Below are 16,460 nucleotides of genomic sequence, written 5' to 3'. Positions count from 1 at the left end.
CCTGAGGGGAGCTTGTGGCCCTAGGGGTGAGGCCCAGCTTCCTGGCCAGGACTAGCTCCCAAGCGCACCTCCCACCAGCAACCCCCCAACGCTATTTGCAGATAGGAAAATAAACAAGCCAGCATTCACTCACCCTCCTGTGGTGCAAACTGCTATTTGCTCTTGGTGAATCACGGTCCCGAGGCCCCCCCAGCTCAGGGAGGAGAGCAAAGCGCGTGTTCGGGCTTCAGTCCGGTGGCCTTTCACACGGACCCGGTGCCCTGGGAGGCCTAGTGGACACTTGTGACGTCCGACTTGGCTTCAGATGCACGTGGCCGGCCTCGTTTCCAGCCCCAGGTGGAGGCAGGGATTGGACTAGGACACCCCACGGGGGCCTGGGCCTCGTCCCAGAGTCTGGGGCCCCAGCATGTCCTCACCTCCCAGGTGGTCGGGTTCAATGAATGCTTAGGAGGGAAGCTGGGTCTCATGCCAAGGGTATCACTCCTTGTCAGGGCATTTTGCCGTGGCCTTTATGAGGCTCCCGCTGTATATCAGCCCACCCCGGAGGGTGCCCCTCTCGGCGGGAAGCCTCCAGATGGGCAATGTTGGCTCCCCACATGCATCAGACCGTCTGGGAGCCAGTGGGGTGCGGCGGGATGGGGACTGCTGCTTTCCCCATGGTGGCCCCACACAGCAGGTGCACGGCTCAGAGCTCCAGCAGACTGAGGGACAGTGAGAGCCAGGGAGGCACCCACCCAACCCCAGGGACAGGCCAGGGGTGTCCTGAGGAGCAGTTTCAGGGAAGCAGGGGTAACAATCTCACTGCATCAGGTTTCAGCAGAAATTGGGCCCAGCAAGTGGGGCAGCCAGGCCTGCAGAGCCATTCTGTGGGTTCAGTAGAAAGGCCATGAGGCATGGACAGCAGGTGCAGGGGGCATCAGGGAGGCCTCTGGAGTTCCCCCTGCCCTAACTGGTCTCAGAACCCCGGGAAAGGACTCTAGGCCTTACCTGGCAAGCCACCATGGCTCCTCAGGGGACAGCAGGGCAGGCCCTGCCCCTTGCCCCCTGCCCCTTGCCCCCTGCCCCTTGCTGGGAGGTCTGGCTGCCCCAAGCATCTGTCCCAGGTCACAACTGGCCTTTGAGGGACTTCTGAGACTGCTGCCCCTCTCCCAAGCCCAAAGCCTGTTCTGCCGGCCCCACCACCTCACCTGGGGCTTGCCCTGTCTCACAGCCACCTGTGCCCGAACCCTCTGGGGCTTCTAGCTCCTTCCAGCTCCATCCAAGGTCCTAGGACTTGAGCCAGCTCTCCCCCCTCACCCCTGTCTACCCCTCACCCACTTCTCTCACACCCACCTCTCCCCCTCACCTCACCTCTCTTCACCCCACCTCTCCCCCTCACCTCACCTCTCCCCCTTCACCCCGTCTCTCACCTCTCTCCCTCACCTCACCTCTCCCCCCATCACCCCCATCTCTCTCCCTCACTTATGTTCCCCCAGCCTCAGGTGCTCCAGCCCCGAGCCTCCACCCGTGGGACTACAGACACACAAGTACTTCCTGCCTCCGGTTCTGTGCCTGAAGTGCCCCCCGACCTCCCCTCCAGGTCCCCTGCAGGCGGTTGCACCCCCGGCCCTGGCAGGTGGCTCTGGGAGGCCCAGAAATGATGTTACCTAGGCGTCACCCATTCTGGGCCCTGAGCGCTTGAGGACAGGTGCCTCGCTGACCCCTCTGTCACCCTGTCCCCAGCCTGGCAAACAGCAGGTGCTCAGAATGGAAAGGGCAGAAGCCACAGCCCATGGGCCAGGCCCAGCTGGCTTTGAGTCGCAGAGGGGTGACCCTGCCCACCCTGGGGTGTGGAGGGCAGACCCCCAAGTCCTGAAAAGTGGCCCCGGGGACCCAGGATGTGGCGCTGAGCTGGAAGGCCAGCAGGTCTGCAGGGGTGGGTGCTGCGGGGCCCCAAGGGGCCACGGCCACAGCCCCCACGTCAGGCTCCAGGAACTCCTCGGAGCCCGTGCCCCTCAGGTCCCCCGGGAGCCTGCAGCCCGCACACCTGGGCTGTGTTTGGTGGGGGACGACTGTCCCGCCGCAGGCCACTCCCGGCAGCGGGCGCCGCAGCGGGGGCTCGAGAGGGCGCTTGGTGCCGGGCCCGGCCGCGGGAAGCGTGTCCCTCGCACGCTGGACGGGCCCCTGCAACACACGGGGCTTGTCAGCCCAGGAATGCCTTTGATCAGGAGTTCATGCAGAGGGGGCCGCGGCCGGCCGCTAATCCGTTCCCACAGCCCCCCGGCCGGCCGCCCCCAGCCCTGAGCCGCACAGAGCCCCGGCAGACAATAGCCGGCGGACAGTGGGCGGGCAGCGCCAGCCAGGGCCTTGGGGCCCACATCCGGGGCATTGTCACCGCCACTCTGGGGGGCGCACGGGGGGGCGCACAGAGCCCTCCTGGAGGGGCTGCAGTTGGCCTCCGGCCTCTCCGAGGAGGCTGGGGCCGCCACTCCTTTCCATTTGTGGCTGCGGGCAGTGGAGACGGTGGCTGTCTCCACCCGCCTCCCTAGGGACGTCCGGCCTGGAGGGTCACCGCACGTCCCGGCCCCTGGAGCGCGGCCCGCCTGGCGCTCCTCGCCCCCGTCTGGCACGGCAGAGTCACAGCTCCCTGTCCCCGAGCACAAACGGAGAACCAGGCATTGTCCTCAGGGCGGACACACGGTCTCTCCAGAGATCTTGAAACAACCCAGTGAGCGGGCCCGATGTCCTCGCGGCCACCATCTCCACCTTCCAGGCCAAGGGCGAGTGGCTGAGGCTCTGCTGGCCACAAGGCCTCCGCCTGCTCGACTGTGCCCCGGGCAAACCGGCCCCAGCGATGGTGGATGAATGAGCGCCCCTGCGGCCCAGTGGGGTTTGTGTCCCCACACGGCCAGTGGGTGTCCGGGGGCTGAGAGTGAGTTTTCAGCCTCCAGTTGTAGAGGAGGAAACCAGGGCCCCGAGAGGGCAGTAGCCGGGCCAGGGTCACACAGCCAGGAGCTGAGCAAGCCAGGCCAGAGGCCAGATTTGTGTCTCTGGAGCCTCTCCTATCTGTCGGCTTGGCTGCCTGGCGCACAAGGGCACAGTCTTCAAAACAGGACTTGAATAAAATGCATGATGCTGGGGCGTCTGGGGGGCTCAGTCGGTGAAGAGTCTGCCTTCAGCTCAGGTCATGATTTCAGGGTCCTGGGGTTGAGTCCTGCCATCAGGCGTCCACTAAGAGGGGAATTTGCTTCTCCCTCTCCCTCTGCCCCTCACCCCCCACCCTGGCTCATGCTCTTTTTCTCAAATAAATACAATCTTTAAACAAAATTTTTAAATAAATAAATAAATATGCGCAAAACCTTCATGTGGCTACTTTCACTCAAAGGTCAGGGCATGCACATGGGGCCCAGCTTTGTTCGGAGGTCCACCAACGTCCAAGTCTTCCAGTCAGCAGTCCCTGAGGTCAGGGCAGTGTCTGGGTTGGTGGGCATGGGGAGGGACAGCCAGACCTACGGGCGGAGGGGTGTGAGGTAACCAATGGTTGTTGAGAGAGGAAGCTCACACACACATACATACACACAGTTCACATACGTGTTTAGGAGTAAAAGACTCCGGGGTTGGACCTCAGCTCTGTAACCTTCCAGCTGTGGGGCTTTACCTCTCTGAGCCTTGATGTTCTCATCTGAAAAGTGGGGATAATTGTGTCTACAAGAATGGAGGCTCAGAGGTGCCTTGTCTGCACCTCGCTCGGACTCTCTGGTGTGCCCCAGCCCAGAAGAGAGGCTCAGGAACCTCAGTTCAATGAGTGCTGTGCGGGGTGAGGGCTGCACGGCCCAAGCGTGTACAGCACTTAGCAAAGCACCTGACGCACAGTCACTACTCAACAAAGGCCATCATCACCCCATGTGTCATCCAGGTGTGACAGGAGAGGTCCCAACACCCAACAGTGGCTCATGAAGTGGACAGTTCTCTTTCTTTGTGCCAGCACCAATCCCCCTGCCTGGTGTTGACCATTCAGCTCTGAGGCTTGGGTGAGCATGACCCCATCCCCAGTTCCAGGACAGGTGCTGATGGGCTCAAACCCAATAAGAGCACATCGACCCCCCAGGGGCAGCAATGTTGGAGGGTGGCAGGCTCAAGGGTGAATGTGAAATCTAACAGAGGCAAAGAGACGTGGAGAGACATTTTCTGGGGCTCCTGAAAAAGAGAGCCCTCCCCTCTCCTCCTCAGGACTCTGGGGACTGGTGTGGCTCTTCCACCACCCCAAGGGGGCTGCTGTGTGCCATGGGATGGACTGTAAGCTTGAGGCCAGTCCTGTGGGAGAGCAAAAAGAAGGTAATGGCTCTCTGGACAAGCTGCTGGATCAAGCCTCTCCTGAAGCTCATGAGATTCCTTTTATTCCAGGAGACAAATACTATACAGCCTTCTGTATAAGTCCATTGGTATGGGCTTCCTGTCATTTGGTTTTCAAAAATTCTTAACTAGGGGCAGCCCAGGTGGCTCAGCGGTTTAGCACTGCCTTCGGCCCAGGGGCTGGTCCTAGAGACCCAAGATCGAGTCCCATGTCGGGCTCCCTGCGTGGAGCCTGCTTCTCCCTCCGCCTGTGTCTCCCATGATTAAATAAAATCTTTAAAAAAAAAATTCTTAACTATCACAGTGTACATACGTTTTCTACATTTTCCAGATTTAATGATATAATCCCCAGTACAAATGATGGGGCTCAGTTCTGGAGGCTGGAAGTCTGAAATCAAGAGGTGGGCAGGGCTGCACTCTCCCAGGCTCCAGTGGCTGCATGGCTCCGATCCTGCCCCTGCCTGCACTTCTGCTGTGCATGGCATCCCCTCCCTGCATGTGTCTCCTCTCCTTGTGAGGACAGTCATGCTGCAGGAAGGGCCTCCCCGACTCAAGTGTGACCCATCTTAACTTACACCTGAGTCACATCCGCAAGGACTCTACTTCTGAACAAGGCTGCATTCACAGGTACCAGGGGCTAGCACTGCAGCACAACTCTTTTCAGGGGCCGGGGGGTGGGGAGTACAATTCAACCTGAAACAGGTAAATCTTAGCTCTCAAGCTGGGGGGCGGGTTCAGTGCACACCTCGCCATTTCAGGGGCACTCCCCCACTGCAAACAGTAGCTGCTCAGTGAATCCTTGCAGAAAGGATGGAGCCAAGCAGTCACTAAGACTTTGGGAGCATTTCCAGGGCGCCTGCTGTTTACAGCACATCACTCTTGAGCAGCAGAAACAGGGTAATACTTGGGTATCGCCCGAGACAGAACCTCTAGCCCCGCCACCCAAAGCCCAGCTGATCTGCTTCAGGCCCCAGAGAGATGTGGCCAAAGCGCTGTCACCACAGGGGCCCCCGAGGGACAGACCAGCAAGGGCTGTGATGCCAGGGGAGGTTTAAATCAACCATGAAGAAGAGAAGTCCCTGAAGTTAGGAGTGACTTTCTTCTCACACTATGAATCTGCAAAGCCCCTGCTGAGCCACTTAGTCACTTGGACCAGCCACCAAACCCTCTATGGCAGGGCCCTCAACTGTAGGACTCGTGTCCTGTAGGAACTGGACACCGCACCCACCTGTCTCTGGTCAACCATCCCTGCTTGGTGAATTTGGCTTCCTGAGTCAAAGACCAGCTCCCCAGTTCATTCATTCAGGACTGGGATCACTGAAGGAATTAGGATGACCTCACGGGGTAATTACAGTTTTCGATCTCTCCAAATTACATGCTATTCTCAGGTAGGGTGGGAAACTGTGGTGTTGAGGTCAAATGAAAGCTCACAAAGCAGGAGGGTGAAAGGCACCTCCTCCAGGAAGCTTTCCACTTTCCCATTCCCTTACTCTGAACACCCCCACCCCACTTACAGGCTCCCCAGTGCCTCCAAATTCTTTTCTCAGTCTGCATGGAAAAAAAGCGAGGTGAATACGAAATATAAAGTAAAATGCCCTGTCTCGGGACAGTCTGGCCTGTACACAGGCATTGCCCTTAGTTCCAATGACTCACATTCCAGAATTCAATGAAGCAGCTCCAGGTGGAAGGTCTTCTCCTCTCCCAAGTCCTAAGTCAACATTCTTCCCAGTTCTGGGTGGCGGCTACAGGCTGAATTGTGTCCCCAAATTCCAATGTTGAAACCCTGATGCCAGCACCTCAGAGTGTGGCTGAACCTGGAAATACGGTCTTTTTTTTTTTTTTTTTTTTAGATTTTATTTATTTGAGAGAGAATGAGCAGGGGAGAGGCAGAGGGAAAGGGGGAAAGGGAGCAGTAGGCTCCCCACTGAGCAGGAAGGATCCCGGGATCATGATCTGAGTTCCGTGACTGAGCCACCCTGGCACCCCCGGAGATGCGGTCTTTAGAGATGGAGGTAACATCAGGTCACTGGGGTGGCCCTGATCCTATACAACCAGGGTCCCTACAGGAGGAGGACACCAGGACACAGACACACATGGGACAACCTAGGAAGACCCAGGGAGAGCACGGCCATCCACATACACAGAGGCCTCAGGAGGACCCCCCCCCCCACCCGGCCTGTGCCTGGACCTCGGGCTTTGTCCTCCAGGATGGGGGACAGTAGTTGTCTGTGGTGAGCCTCAGTCTGTGGTGTGTAACGGTGAGCCAGGTGCATCAGCAGTGGCACAAAATATGCTGGGAGTTTCCAACAGGAAGGAGGGAGCAGGCCAAAGCCTTGGGAAATGTTTCTGTTCCATCAGAAAGGAACAACACCCAAGCCGGAGAGCTCCCAAACTCAAGGCCAATCCGGACAAAGGTCAACATCCAGGAGAACGAGATGCACAGGACAGGACCGGAGAGGATGGGGGAGAGCAAGGATACCCCACCTGGGAACAATGGACACCCACCCCAAACAGCCATGAACAGTAGGACCTTCATCAGCTCATTTAACATGAAGCCCAAAGCAAAGCAGCACAGGGGCTGGCTGTGAGCTGCTCGATGTCCCAGGGCCAGGTTCTGTCCTGCCCTCTGCTCTATGTGACCAGGTGTGGCTTCACCCAAAGGCGGTACAGTTGCCTGTAGTAATCCAGGTGTCACTTCCGTGGAACAAGGAATTCCAAAATAGATATGGTCTCTCATTAGAGTTGTAAAACCTTTCCCAGAGGCCCCCAGAACCTTCCACTACCATGTCTCCAGCCAGGAGGAGCCATGCGCATGCCTGAGCCCATCACCGCAGATGGTGTCACCTGGGACAGAGCAAAGTAAGGGTTAAGGTGGCCTGTTTGTGCCGCAATCAGGGTCTGTCAGAGGGGACTAAGTGTTCCTGGAAACTGAAACTAGGTAGGCACAGGTCAAGCCCAGCGTCCAGGGCCCCTGACAGAGATCAGTGAGGTAGCTCCACCTCATATGATGGAGAGTAAAGCGGCGGTGGCCGCCTGTGGCTCACACGAACATGTGGAACAGGAAAGGCTGAGACCATGGGGGACAGGGAAGGAGGGGGCTCTGGGCAAGAGGGGTTAGTAACAACTGCCAACAGGTGGCCAGGCAGGGTCTGCAGGAACTGACCCTCCCTGAACATCTCAGGGCACCACTCTCCGCAGGAATTATGTCCACAACACATTTTAACAAGATGCATGGACAGAAATGCAACAGGAAGCAGCACCCTGGCCCACTCAACGCAGGACTGCCCTTGGACCTATATCCCATGTACCTTGGAGTAAGGAATGAATGTGCTAGATGTCACGTTAGAAGTGGTCCCAAACAGCCTTCTGCTTTAAAATGTGCCATTTAGGGCAGCCCGGGTGACTCAGCAGTTTAGCGCTGCCTTCAATCCAGGGCCTGATCCTGGAGACCCCGGATTCAAGTCCCACGTTGGGCTCTCTGCATGGAGCCTGCTTCTCCCTCTGCCTGCCTCTCTCTGTGTGTGTCTCTCATGAATAAATAAAATCTTTAAAAAATAAAAAGATAAATAAAATAAAACGTGCCATTTATTTTTCTCCCCACTTGTAAAAGCAATACATTACCAGAACAGAGAACTTAAAAAACATAACAATCCACCAAGGAAAACAGCATTGGGAGCCCCACCCCCACCCCCACCCCATCTGTCCCACCAGGCACTGCCTGCTGGTCTCCGCGGCCACAAGATCCACCTGGGAGGCAGGTGCACAAGCTCCCGGGGAGCGTGGGGCCAGGACGAGGACCGTGCGCAGGGATGAAGCCCACATCTCGTCCTACACCAGCTGAAGCCACATCATTCCTCAGTGCACCAGCCAGGGCAACCAGATGAGAGGGAAGCAAACACCCCGCCCGGCTCCGGCGGGGCCCCCAGCCGCCTCTCAGGACCACAGGATGGCTCAGCACAGCAGCAATCGCTAAGACGTTCCACAATGATTTTCAAAACTGGAACAGTTTTGAACAGTTACCCCTTGAGTCGTCTCATGTGTGACTCTCAGAGACATGGCCTCGGACCTGCCGGCCGTGCGGGGGGGGGTGGGCAGAGGGATGCCGGACAACCAGGAGAAGCCCCTGCCCCACCAATCCGCACCTCCCCATGGAGACAGGGGCCTGCTCAGTGCGGCCAGAACACAAGAGAACTCATGTTATAGGAAGAATGCGGTGTCCTCAACACAAGGCTCTGAAACTCTCTGCATGTAGAACAGCAGCCCAACATTTAGCCTTTAGCCTAAAATATTTGCTCCCTTAACCATTTTTAACGCTGCAAAGCCCCCACGCCCATCTGGAGACAGTGTGAGGAGCATGTCCTGGCTCCCTCTGAACCCCCTCTCAGCCAGATACCCACGTCCACTGGCCGCAGTGGGCTCCCCACGGCTCCGAGAGCACAGCGGGGGCCCGTGCGCTCTGAGCTGAGAGCAGTGGCAACTCCATGGCGGTGACTGCACATTTCAGAGGAGGCAGCACGAGACAGCGGTGACAGGCGGGCGCAGGAGACGAGTCCTTGCTCTGCTGCCGGTGCCCCTGGACCAGGCGGTCCCCGTGGGTTTCCTCATCTGTAAAGTGGGAACACTAGAGGGATTAAACAGAACAGGGGAAGCCCACCACCCAGCGCTGGCACGTCCTAAGGGTGAGTGAGTATCAGTCCCGGCACATCTGCCTGTCAAGTCACATCAAGTCAACCGTGGTACTCTCAGTTTTCAAAAAACCATTCCTCAAAGTGCTGAGTCCAGGCTCGGGGGCAGGGTGATCCTATCCAGAGCCACCCCCAGTCAGGAACGAGCCAGGCGGGCCCAGCTGGAGAGGGCCACCAGACCAGCGACTCTGGACCGGGAGTGAGCGGCCTCACGAGGGCTCCAGCAGGACGCACTCAGACTGCAGAGCAGAGGGCCCAACAAAGGCCAGGCCTGTGTGGAGGGACCGTTGTACAGGCAGCCCCCAGGGAGATGCAAGCCCTTTCACCGGCCACACTGGAACCCTCCCCACAGAACAATGAATACCCCATCATTGTTTTGCCTTGAATCACATTTTTAAACACTTAACATACAGACATCTGTTCCTTGATGTTTCGTCTTTGTTCATCTGTCATCCTCAAAATGAAAGTCCAGAACCTTCTGCGCTAATTTTAAAGTCCGGCTGAACATTTAGTAATGAACAAAGCTGCAAACACAAAAGAAAAAAGATGTATTTTTTTTTAACTCTTGTGTATTTCTACTCATAACGTACAACAAACCTTCTTTCTACCTGCCGCCAACCCCTGAAGAAGTTCTAACAAGTGTTCATTCTCTATACCGTCTTCCGTTTTCTCACACAGAGACACAATGATGTGCTTCTGTGGACCACAAGCGACGTGAGCCCTCGGGGCTGCACGCGCTTACCTCTGAAAAAACGGCACTCCTATCAAAGAGAAACGTACAATGAACAAACCTGTTTAAATTTCCCTCTAATTTTGTCTAAGTCCTCGTGAAGTTTATCATAAGTAGGGTCATCGTAAGGGAACTTCTGAATCATTTCAATCAACGATTCTAAGGCCTTCATCTTTTTGCTGTAAAGCACAGAAATAAACACTTTTAGTCCTCAGTCGCAGTGGGCTCCTCTTACGTACAACTACGCTGATCAATAACTTGGAAGCAGTGGGCATGCTAAGCAGTCTGCGTTCAGAAGCTGGATGAGTAACTTTCTCATTTCACTCAATAATATTTATCTACCTAGCAACACGCTCTCGCCCACACCCCATGCTCAACATTCGGGTGCTATCAGGCTTACGGATATACCTGTATTCCAGCCAGAGAGCAAGCAACTGAAGCAACCCACAAGTCTGCCTAAGTCTCAGACGTGGGAACAGACCAAACCAGACAGGAGGAGAGTGCTGGGGCATGATCCAGCCTGCGCTGGGCCTGGAGTTTGCCAGAACCCAGAAACGTCACGCTCACAGCCTTGGGGAGTTCAGCGGCAGGTACACTAGCAAGCCTGTCCCTCCAAAGGGCAGGAACTGGTGTCTGGCATCTGCATCCAGTTCCCTCTCCTAGGAAGGCAAAGCTTTGCTGGGAGGCGAGGTGATTCCCAGGCACTCAGTTGTTTAACTTGTCTATAACATGCAGACTCAACAGCCACCTCGTGGCTTTTAGAAGAAGTAACCTCTGTAAAGCCCAAAACCTAGCACAGAGTAGGTGCTCAGCAAGTCTTCTGTCTCCTTGCTTCCAATGGACCCTGGAGGCTGAGGCTCATACCAGGGGGGTGGGCGAGACAGTGCAGATGTGCACATCTGGGAAATTCGTAGTGATCCCGACGCACACCCTTCCCCAGACCACACAGGATCACTGGAGTGTCAGAAGTATACTACAATTTGATTAGTGGGACTTCTACAGAACTTATCCTCAGGATGAATCAAAAGCAACCGACCTCTCCTAAGTACCTGGGCATAATTGTTTTTAGGTACACGAGCAAGTCTGCCGACGACAAGTCACTTTACAAGAACTATGACGGCTACTGCTCTGAGACAATACAAAACTATAAAAGGTCAAAAGCAAGTAAATTACAGCCACCAAGCACTCGGTTTCCAGGGCGATGGAAGGTAGATGCCAACACGTGGGAACCGGCTGTATTCCAGCAGGGTGAGAATACACTCAAGTAGCAACTTATTCTTCTCTGGTCCGTGAAGCTACTCAGAACACACCCGGCCCCACACACCGTCAAAGTCAGTGCCCGTCAGGAGGGTGTGACCTGCCCACAGCCGATCCGACAACATGGATGGCGCCAGAGCTCCAGATGCTGGCCAGACGCTGGTCCGCACGAGGCTCCACCAGGTTGCTGGGGGCAGAGGGAAGGGTGGGGGGCCACCTCAGAGTCCATCAGAAAGACACAGTCGTCAACGTAAAGCACCACCCTTTAGTCTGAGATAGTGCCTTCCGTGGTTTCTCTGGCAGTAAAAGCCCCTTATTTTACGGAATGATGGCACAGATACCAGGGCTTTTCTCTTTTAACACTTTACTTGGGAACATAAAGAAGCAGAAGATCCTCTATCAGCCTTCTACCATTATTTAAAAATTGGACTGACATAAATATTATAATGCAAAAAACTGTGCCACACAGCTCTAGGAGAAGGGCTTTCAGGCTGTGTTTCCAGGAGCCCCTCAGAGGGTGCTGAGTGGGGGCGGCAGCGAGGCGTGCTAGCAGGCTTCCACCAGCCCGGGCCAACCCGCACGGGTCCTCCTCTGGGACAGACTGGGTAACAGCTTTAGGAAATCAGGGAGCCCCTACTCAGGGCTGGTGTGAGACCCTCCATGCACAGTACGGCTCTCCTGCAGGAGCCGGCATGTGTCGGAGTAGTGGAGAAGGGGGAGGCTGAGGGGGAGCGCCAAGAATAGCCTCTGCTCGTCCTCTGCTCATCTTCTGATCATCCTCTCCTGGGAGGGGACCGGAGGGGAGAGCCAAGCTCAGCGTTGACTGCCACCCAGTGGCACCCCAAGTTGCCAAAAGCTATTCCCAAGGGTTCTCACAGTCCTCAGAGGACCATCCCCACCCCGGGCGCCCCTTGGCTCATGGACACATCTGGTCCACTGCCAGCTACTTGTGCCAATGGAGCGTCCCAGGGACTCGACGGAGGCAGGGTAGGTAATCTCAGCATCACCCACCATCAGTGATAAGCACCCTTGTGCTCACATTCAGATATGAGGTACCCAAATTCTAGAAAGTCAAAATATTTCAAATAAGACGATGAGTCACTAGAACAGGGCAGGGACACCTTCCCTGCTGTCATCCACTCTCCCCAAGCCCCTCTCAGGCCAGGCAAAGCCAAAAGACATCAAGACAAAGCACAGCACCAACCAAAGCGGATTCTGGGCTCCCAGGAGCGGCAGGACGGCCAGGCCACATGTGCCTTTGCTTCTGGGTTCATTTCCAGGTTAAGAATGAAGACAGATGTGCAACAGGGTCACAGGGGTTTCAGCAGGTAGCACATACTGAGAACAGCTTAAAAACTACAAACGATCCAAAAATAGCTAGCCTTTACCCGGCATGTGCAAGTACCAGACACGTGTTAAACACGCTCACTGCCTCATATCACTAGCAGATCTAGTCGGCTGCTGCAGTAAAAAACCAGTGACAACAGAATCACCATTTCTGACCTTAGCCATAGCAAGACTACAATGCTGCGTTTATTAGAAGCCGTGGGGAAAGATGAATGGGAAGATATAATCCACGTCAACATTATTTTACTGGCAGGGGGTCTAAAATCCACCTGGTGCTGTGACGCCTGCAGGGAAAAGGCAGAGAGCTCCAAGATTCTCGACAAGTAGTAACAACCATGTTCACCAAACACCAAAAATGAGCTCTGCGCTCCCTTTTCACGACTTCCTATAAACATAAAAACATTCCAGTTTGGTCTATTTTCTCCATGTAGCAGATGAGGAAACTGAGGCACAACTGCCCAAAGTCAGAATAAGCTATGGAGCCACACTTGTGCTCCACACACTAAAAAGGAAAGAAGTCTTCAACCTTACCTGTCTTTCTCAGTGGTACATGTGTGCAGGAGGCACCTCCAAGCGGAAGCAAAGCCCTGATAGCACCCAATCTGTGGATTTACAGAACAGTGAAGAGTGAAATTAAGCGAGGAGCTACTCTAATTGTCAAGCTCTCAAAACTAAAGGTGGGTACGAAGGTCAGCAGTGCTTCTCATGCTGCAGTTCTGGAAGCACTTGATGGGCATCAGACCACGGACATTAGGTGGCCGAACCACAGGTGGGGTGGCGGCCTCCCAGAAGGTCCCACTGGCCCCCACCCCTGGGTGTACACGTCCTGTGTGGTCTCCTCTAACTGTAGCAGAGTGGCCTGTGTGGCCAGTAGAACACGGAGGAAAAGGCAGCGAATGGCTTCTGAATGTAGGCCTAGCGGATGTCACTCCCACCTTGCTGTCTTAAAGCTGCTCGAGCAGCCCCAGCAGTGCCCTCATATAGTTGCGGGCCTGACTCCAGCCCAGAGCCACAAGCACGCAATCCAGCTGCTCCTGGACTCTTGCTCCTCAGGATGTGTGTGAGATAATAAGCTTGTTGTCTGAGACCCCCACAGTTTGCCGTGACTCGCTCTGCTGCAGCAGACATCTACCACAGTCATGTCTGCCACAAGCTCTGCCAGGTAAACCCAGTATCCACAGCTAGGGCCAATTGAGGGAGAAGGACAGGAGAGAAGACAACTGTGGATTTCAGAGGATTTCAACGGGAACGGAAATGCAACATTTTCATGTGACACAGGGTCAGGATTCAGGTGGCTGAAGACCCAGGGCAGCACCACGATATCCAGGGTAAGGGGAGGTGGCCGAGGATGGCTTCTGTCATTCCCTAGACTATACTTCATTCGCTTTACACAGGCACACCTCAGAGATGCGGGTTCGGTTCCAGACCACCGCACCAGATGAACTATTTGATTTCCCAGCACATGTGAAAGTTTTGTTTATACCACAGTGTACTCTATCACAGGTGCAGTATGTCTACAAAACAACGTACAGGGGCGCCTGGGTGGCTCAGTCAGTGAAGCATCTGCCTTCGGCTCAGGCTACAATCCCAGGGTCCTGGGATTGAGTCCCACATTGGGCTCCCTGCTCAGCAGGGAGTCTGCTTCTCCCTCTCCTTCCCTCTCCCTCTGCTGGTGCACACAGGTGTGCACTTTCTCTCTCATAAAGTCTTTTAAAAAATGAACAAAATAAAAAAATAACAAGTCTAAACAAAATAATCTACATAACTTTAGATAAAAAATGCTTTATTGCTGGGATGCCTGGTGGCTCAGCGGTTGAGTGTCTCCCTTCAGTTCAGGGTGTGATCCCAGGGTCCTGGGATCGAGTCCTGCGTCGGGCTCCCTGCAGGGAGCCTGCTTCTCCCTCTGCCTGTGTCTCTACCTCTCTCTCTCTCTCCCTCATGAATAAATCAAATCCTAAAAAAATAAAAAAACTTTATTGCTAAAAAACGCTAGCCATCATCTGAGCTCTCAGCGAGTCTTAGTCACTAACTACAGATCACCGAAATGAATATAATAATGGAAAGGTTTGAAACAATGCAAAAATTACCAAAGTGTGACACAGAGACAAGAAATGACCAATGCTGCTAGAAAAATGATGCTGACAGGCCTGCCTGACACGGGGGTGCCACAGACCTTCTATCTGGAAAAATCACGGTATCTGTGGTGCACACTTGGCCAGGTGTGCTTGCACAGCAACATGCTCTGTTGGCCTGGACGAGGAACTCTGCTCCATCAGCATTCTTTAGTCCACTGCTGTTTACTTTTTTTATTTTTTAAATTTTATTTATCCATTCATGATAGACATAGAGAGAGAGAGACAGGCAAAAATACAGGCAGAGGGAGAAGCAGGCTCCACGGAGGGAGCCCGATGTGGGACTCAATCCCGGGACTCCAGGATCACGCCCTGGGCCAAAGGCAGGTGCTAAAATGCTGAGCCACCCAGGGATCCCCTCCACTGCTTTTTAAAGAGGCCTGCAGTTCTGGCTCTACCATACTGATCAGCACAGCAAATCATAAACTATAAGTGAAAAGGATTCACTTTTAAAAATCGGGGTGGGGCATCTCCCCGCCCCCCCCCTTACCTCCGATCCAATTTTGGCTCCATGTAACGTGCCATACTGTCTTCCTTCAATTATACCCAAACTGTTGCCTTCTTCATACCCTTCCTGATATCCTTCCCCATGAAACCTGTGACGGAGAAGCAAACTTGATCAAAGGAACAGGACAAAGAGTGTCTATCCCGGAAAATAAAATTTTCTCTCCCCCATCACCCAGACTCAGCAAGACGAGACACAGTGCAGTAGAAGGTATTGAATTTCAGTCCGAAAAACGCAGGTCACAATTCCAGCTCTACCGCGCCTCCGCGGGCAGGTCACCCCACCTGCTGAAGCCGAATCTGCCTCTCCTACAACCTACAGCGAAGTGTGTGTGTGTGTGTGTGTGGGGGGGGGGGGTGATGGATCCCAAACCTGGTAAGAGACCAGAAACACAGAGGAAAGTTTTGGAGACCCAAATTCAAGGGCCTCGCCCCCTACTACTCAGTAAGTCTGGAGGAGGAAGGCCGCGGAGTCTGCTTTTTGAAACCTCCTGGGTGCGTCTAGTCCGCAGCGAGGAGGCTAGCGAGCCACGGTTCTATGTCAACCGCTTCACGACACTCTGCCATACACCCGGGCTTTCCACTGCTAGGGCACACTGGAAGGGAGCAGCGCCGCCGGCTGACAACGCACCGCAAGGCGGTGCTGCCTGGAATCCGGGAGGGCGCCACGGTGGAGGGGGCGCAAGTAGACCAGTTTGCTGGGGCCCCGTGGGGCGGCATACGCTTCCACCTACCGGCTGCACCACCCCGGGGGGCGACCTTGCCCCTCGTCTGTAAAACGGGGTGAACGAGAAGGTGTGAGTCGCAAAGAGGGGCTGAGACAGTCAGTTCACCGGGATCCGACACAGCGCAGCGAGGGCTTCACACCAAGCTCTACACCAGCGTCAGCGGCTGAGGGTTACGCGCTCGCTCGGTCCCGACCGACGTCGGCCGATGCCTCCGGGGGCCGGGCCCTGAGGATGGCCACGACGCAGCTGGCGGGTCCGCACCGTCACCGCCCAGGGCGCCCGGCGGCGGCGGGGGCGGGGGCTGCGGGGGCAGGCGGAGGCCCGGCCGTCCCACCGCGAGGGGCGAGGCCCGTCCCACCCAAGCCCGCGGCGTCCCCGGGGCAGGGCAGGCATCAGGCCGCGCAGAGGCCCCCACCCCACTCACCGGGCCGCGCTGCCCCCGCAGCCGAGGGGCCGGACGCCCGCCGGGCCCCGCCACCCACCTCTCGTCCGCCATCACGATGGCGTCGAACATGTCCTGACTCCCGGCCATGGCGGCTCCCGGCCCACGGGCTCCGCCGCCGCCGCCGCCCTCCCGAGCTCCGCGCTCACGCACCGCTCCTGCGGCGGCGAGGCCACTTCCGGGGGCGGCGGCGCGGGGCAGGCCGGGTAAGGACGGCTCGCGGGAGGGTCCAGCCGGCGCCGCGCCAGCCGGGACGCATGCGCGCCGGGAGGCGGGGGGCGTAGGGGGCGGGGCCGGCGACGT

General features: G+C 56.0%; 1 protein-coding gene across 2 annotated transcripts; it reads right to left on the bottom strand.

Moving 5' to 3' along the window:
* Window positions 1-7,899: 7,899 nt before the first annotated feature.
* On the bottom strand, window positions 7,900-16,355 carry LTO1 (LTO1 maturation factor of ABCE1). Of its 2 annotated transcripts, XM_025451760.3 has the most exons (6): window positions 16,198-16,355; window positions 14,974-15,079; window positions 12,883-12,953; window positions 9,809-9,926; window positions 9,429-9,541; window positions 7,900-8,937 (listed from the first exon to the last, which is right to left on the bottom strand). In XM_025451760.3, exons 1-5 carry the CDS (start codon window positions 16,245-16,247, stop codon window positions 9,473-9,475), a joined length of 414 nt encoding a protein of 137 aa, XP_025307545.1. In that variant the 5' UTR covers window positions 16,248-16,355; the 3' UTR covers window positions 7,900-8,937; window positions 9,429-9,472. The 2 variants fall into 2 exon arrangements, with proteins under 2 accessions (XP_025307545.1, XP_025307546.1); XM_025451761.3 differs by lacking the exons at window positions 7,900-8,937; window positions 9,429-9,541 and adding an exon at window positions 11,072-11,191 and having other exon boundaries at window positions 16,198-16,351.
* Window positions 16,356-16,460: the final 105 nt, after the last annotated feature.

This window comes from Canis lupus, chromosome 18 (assembly GCF_003254725.2).
Source record: "Canis lupus dingo isolate Sandy chromosome 18, ASM325472v2, whole genome shotgun sequence".
NCBI lineage: Eukaryota > Metazoa > Chordata > Mammalia > Carnivora > Canidae > Canis > Canis lupus.
The sequence above is the reverse complement of the archived record's forward strand: the minus strand, read 5'-3'. Positions and strand labels throughout refer to the sequence as shown.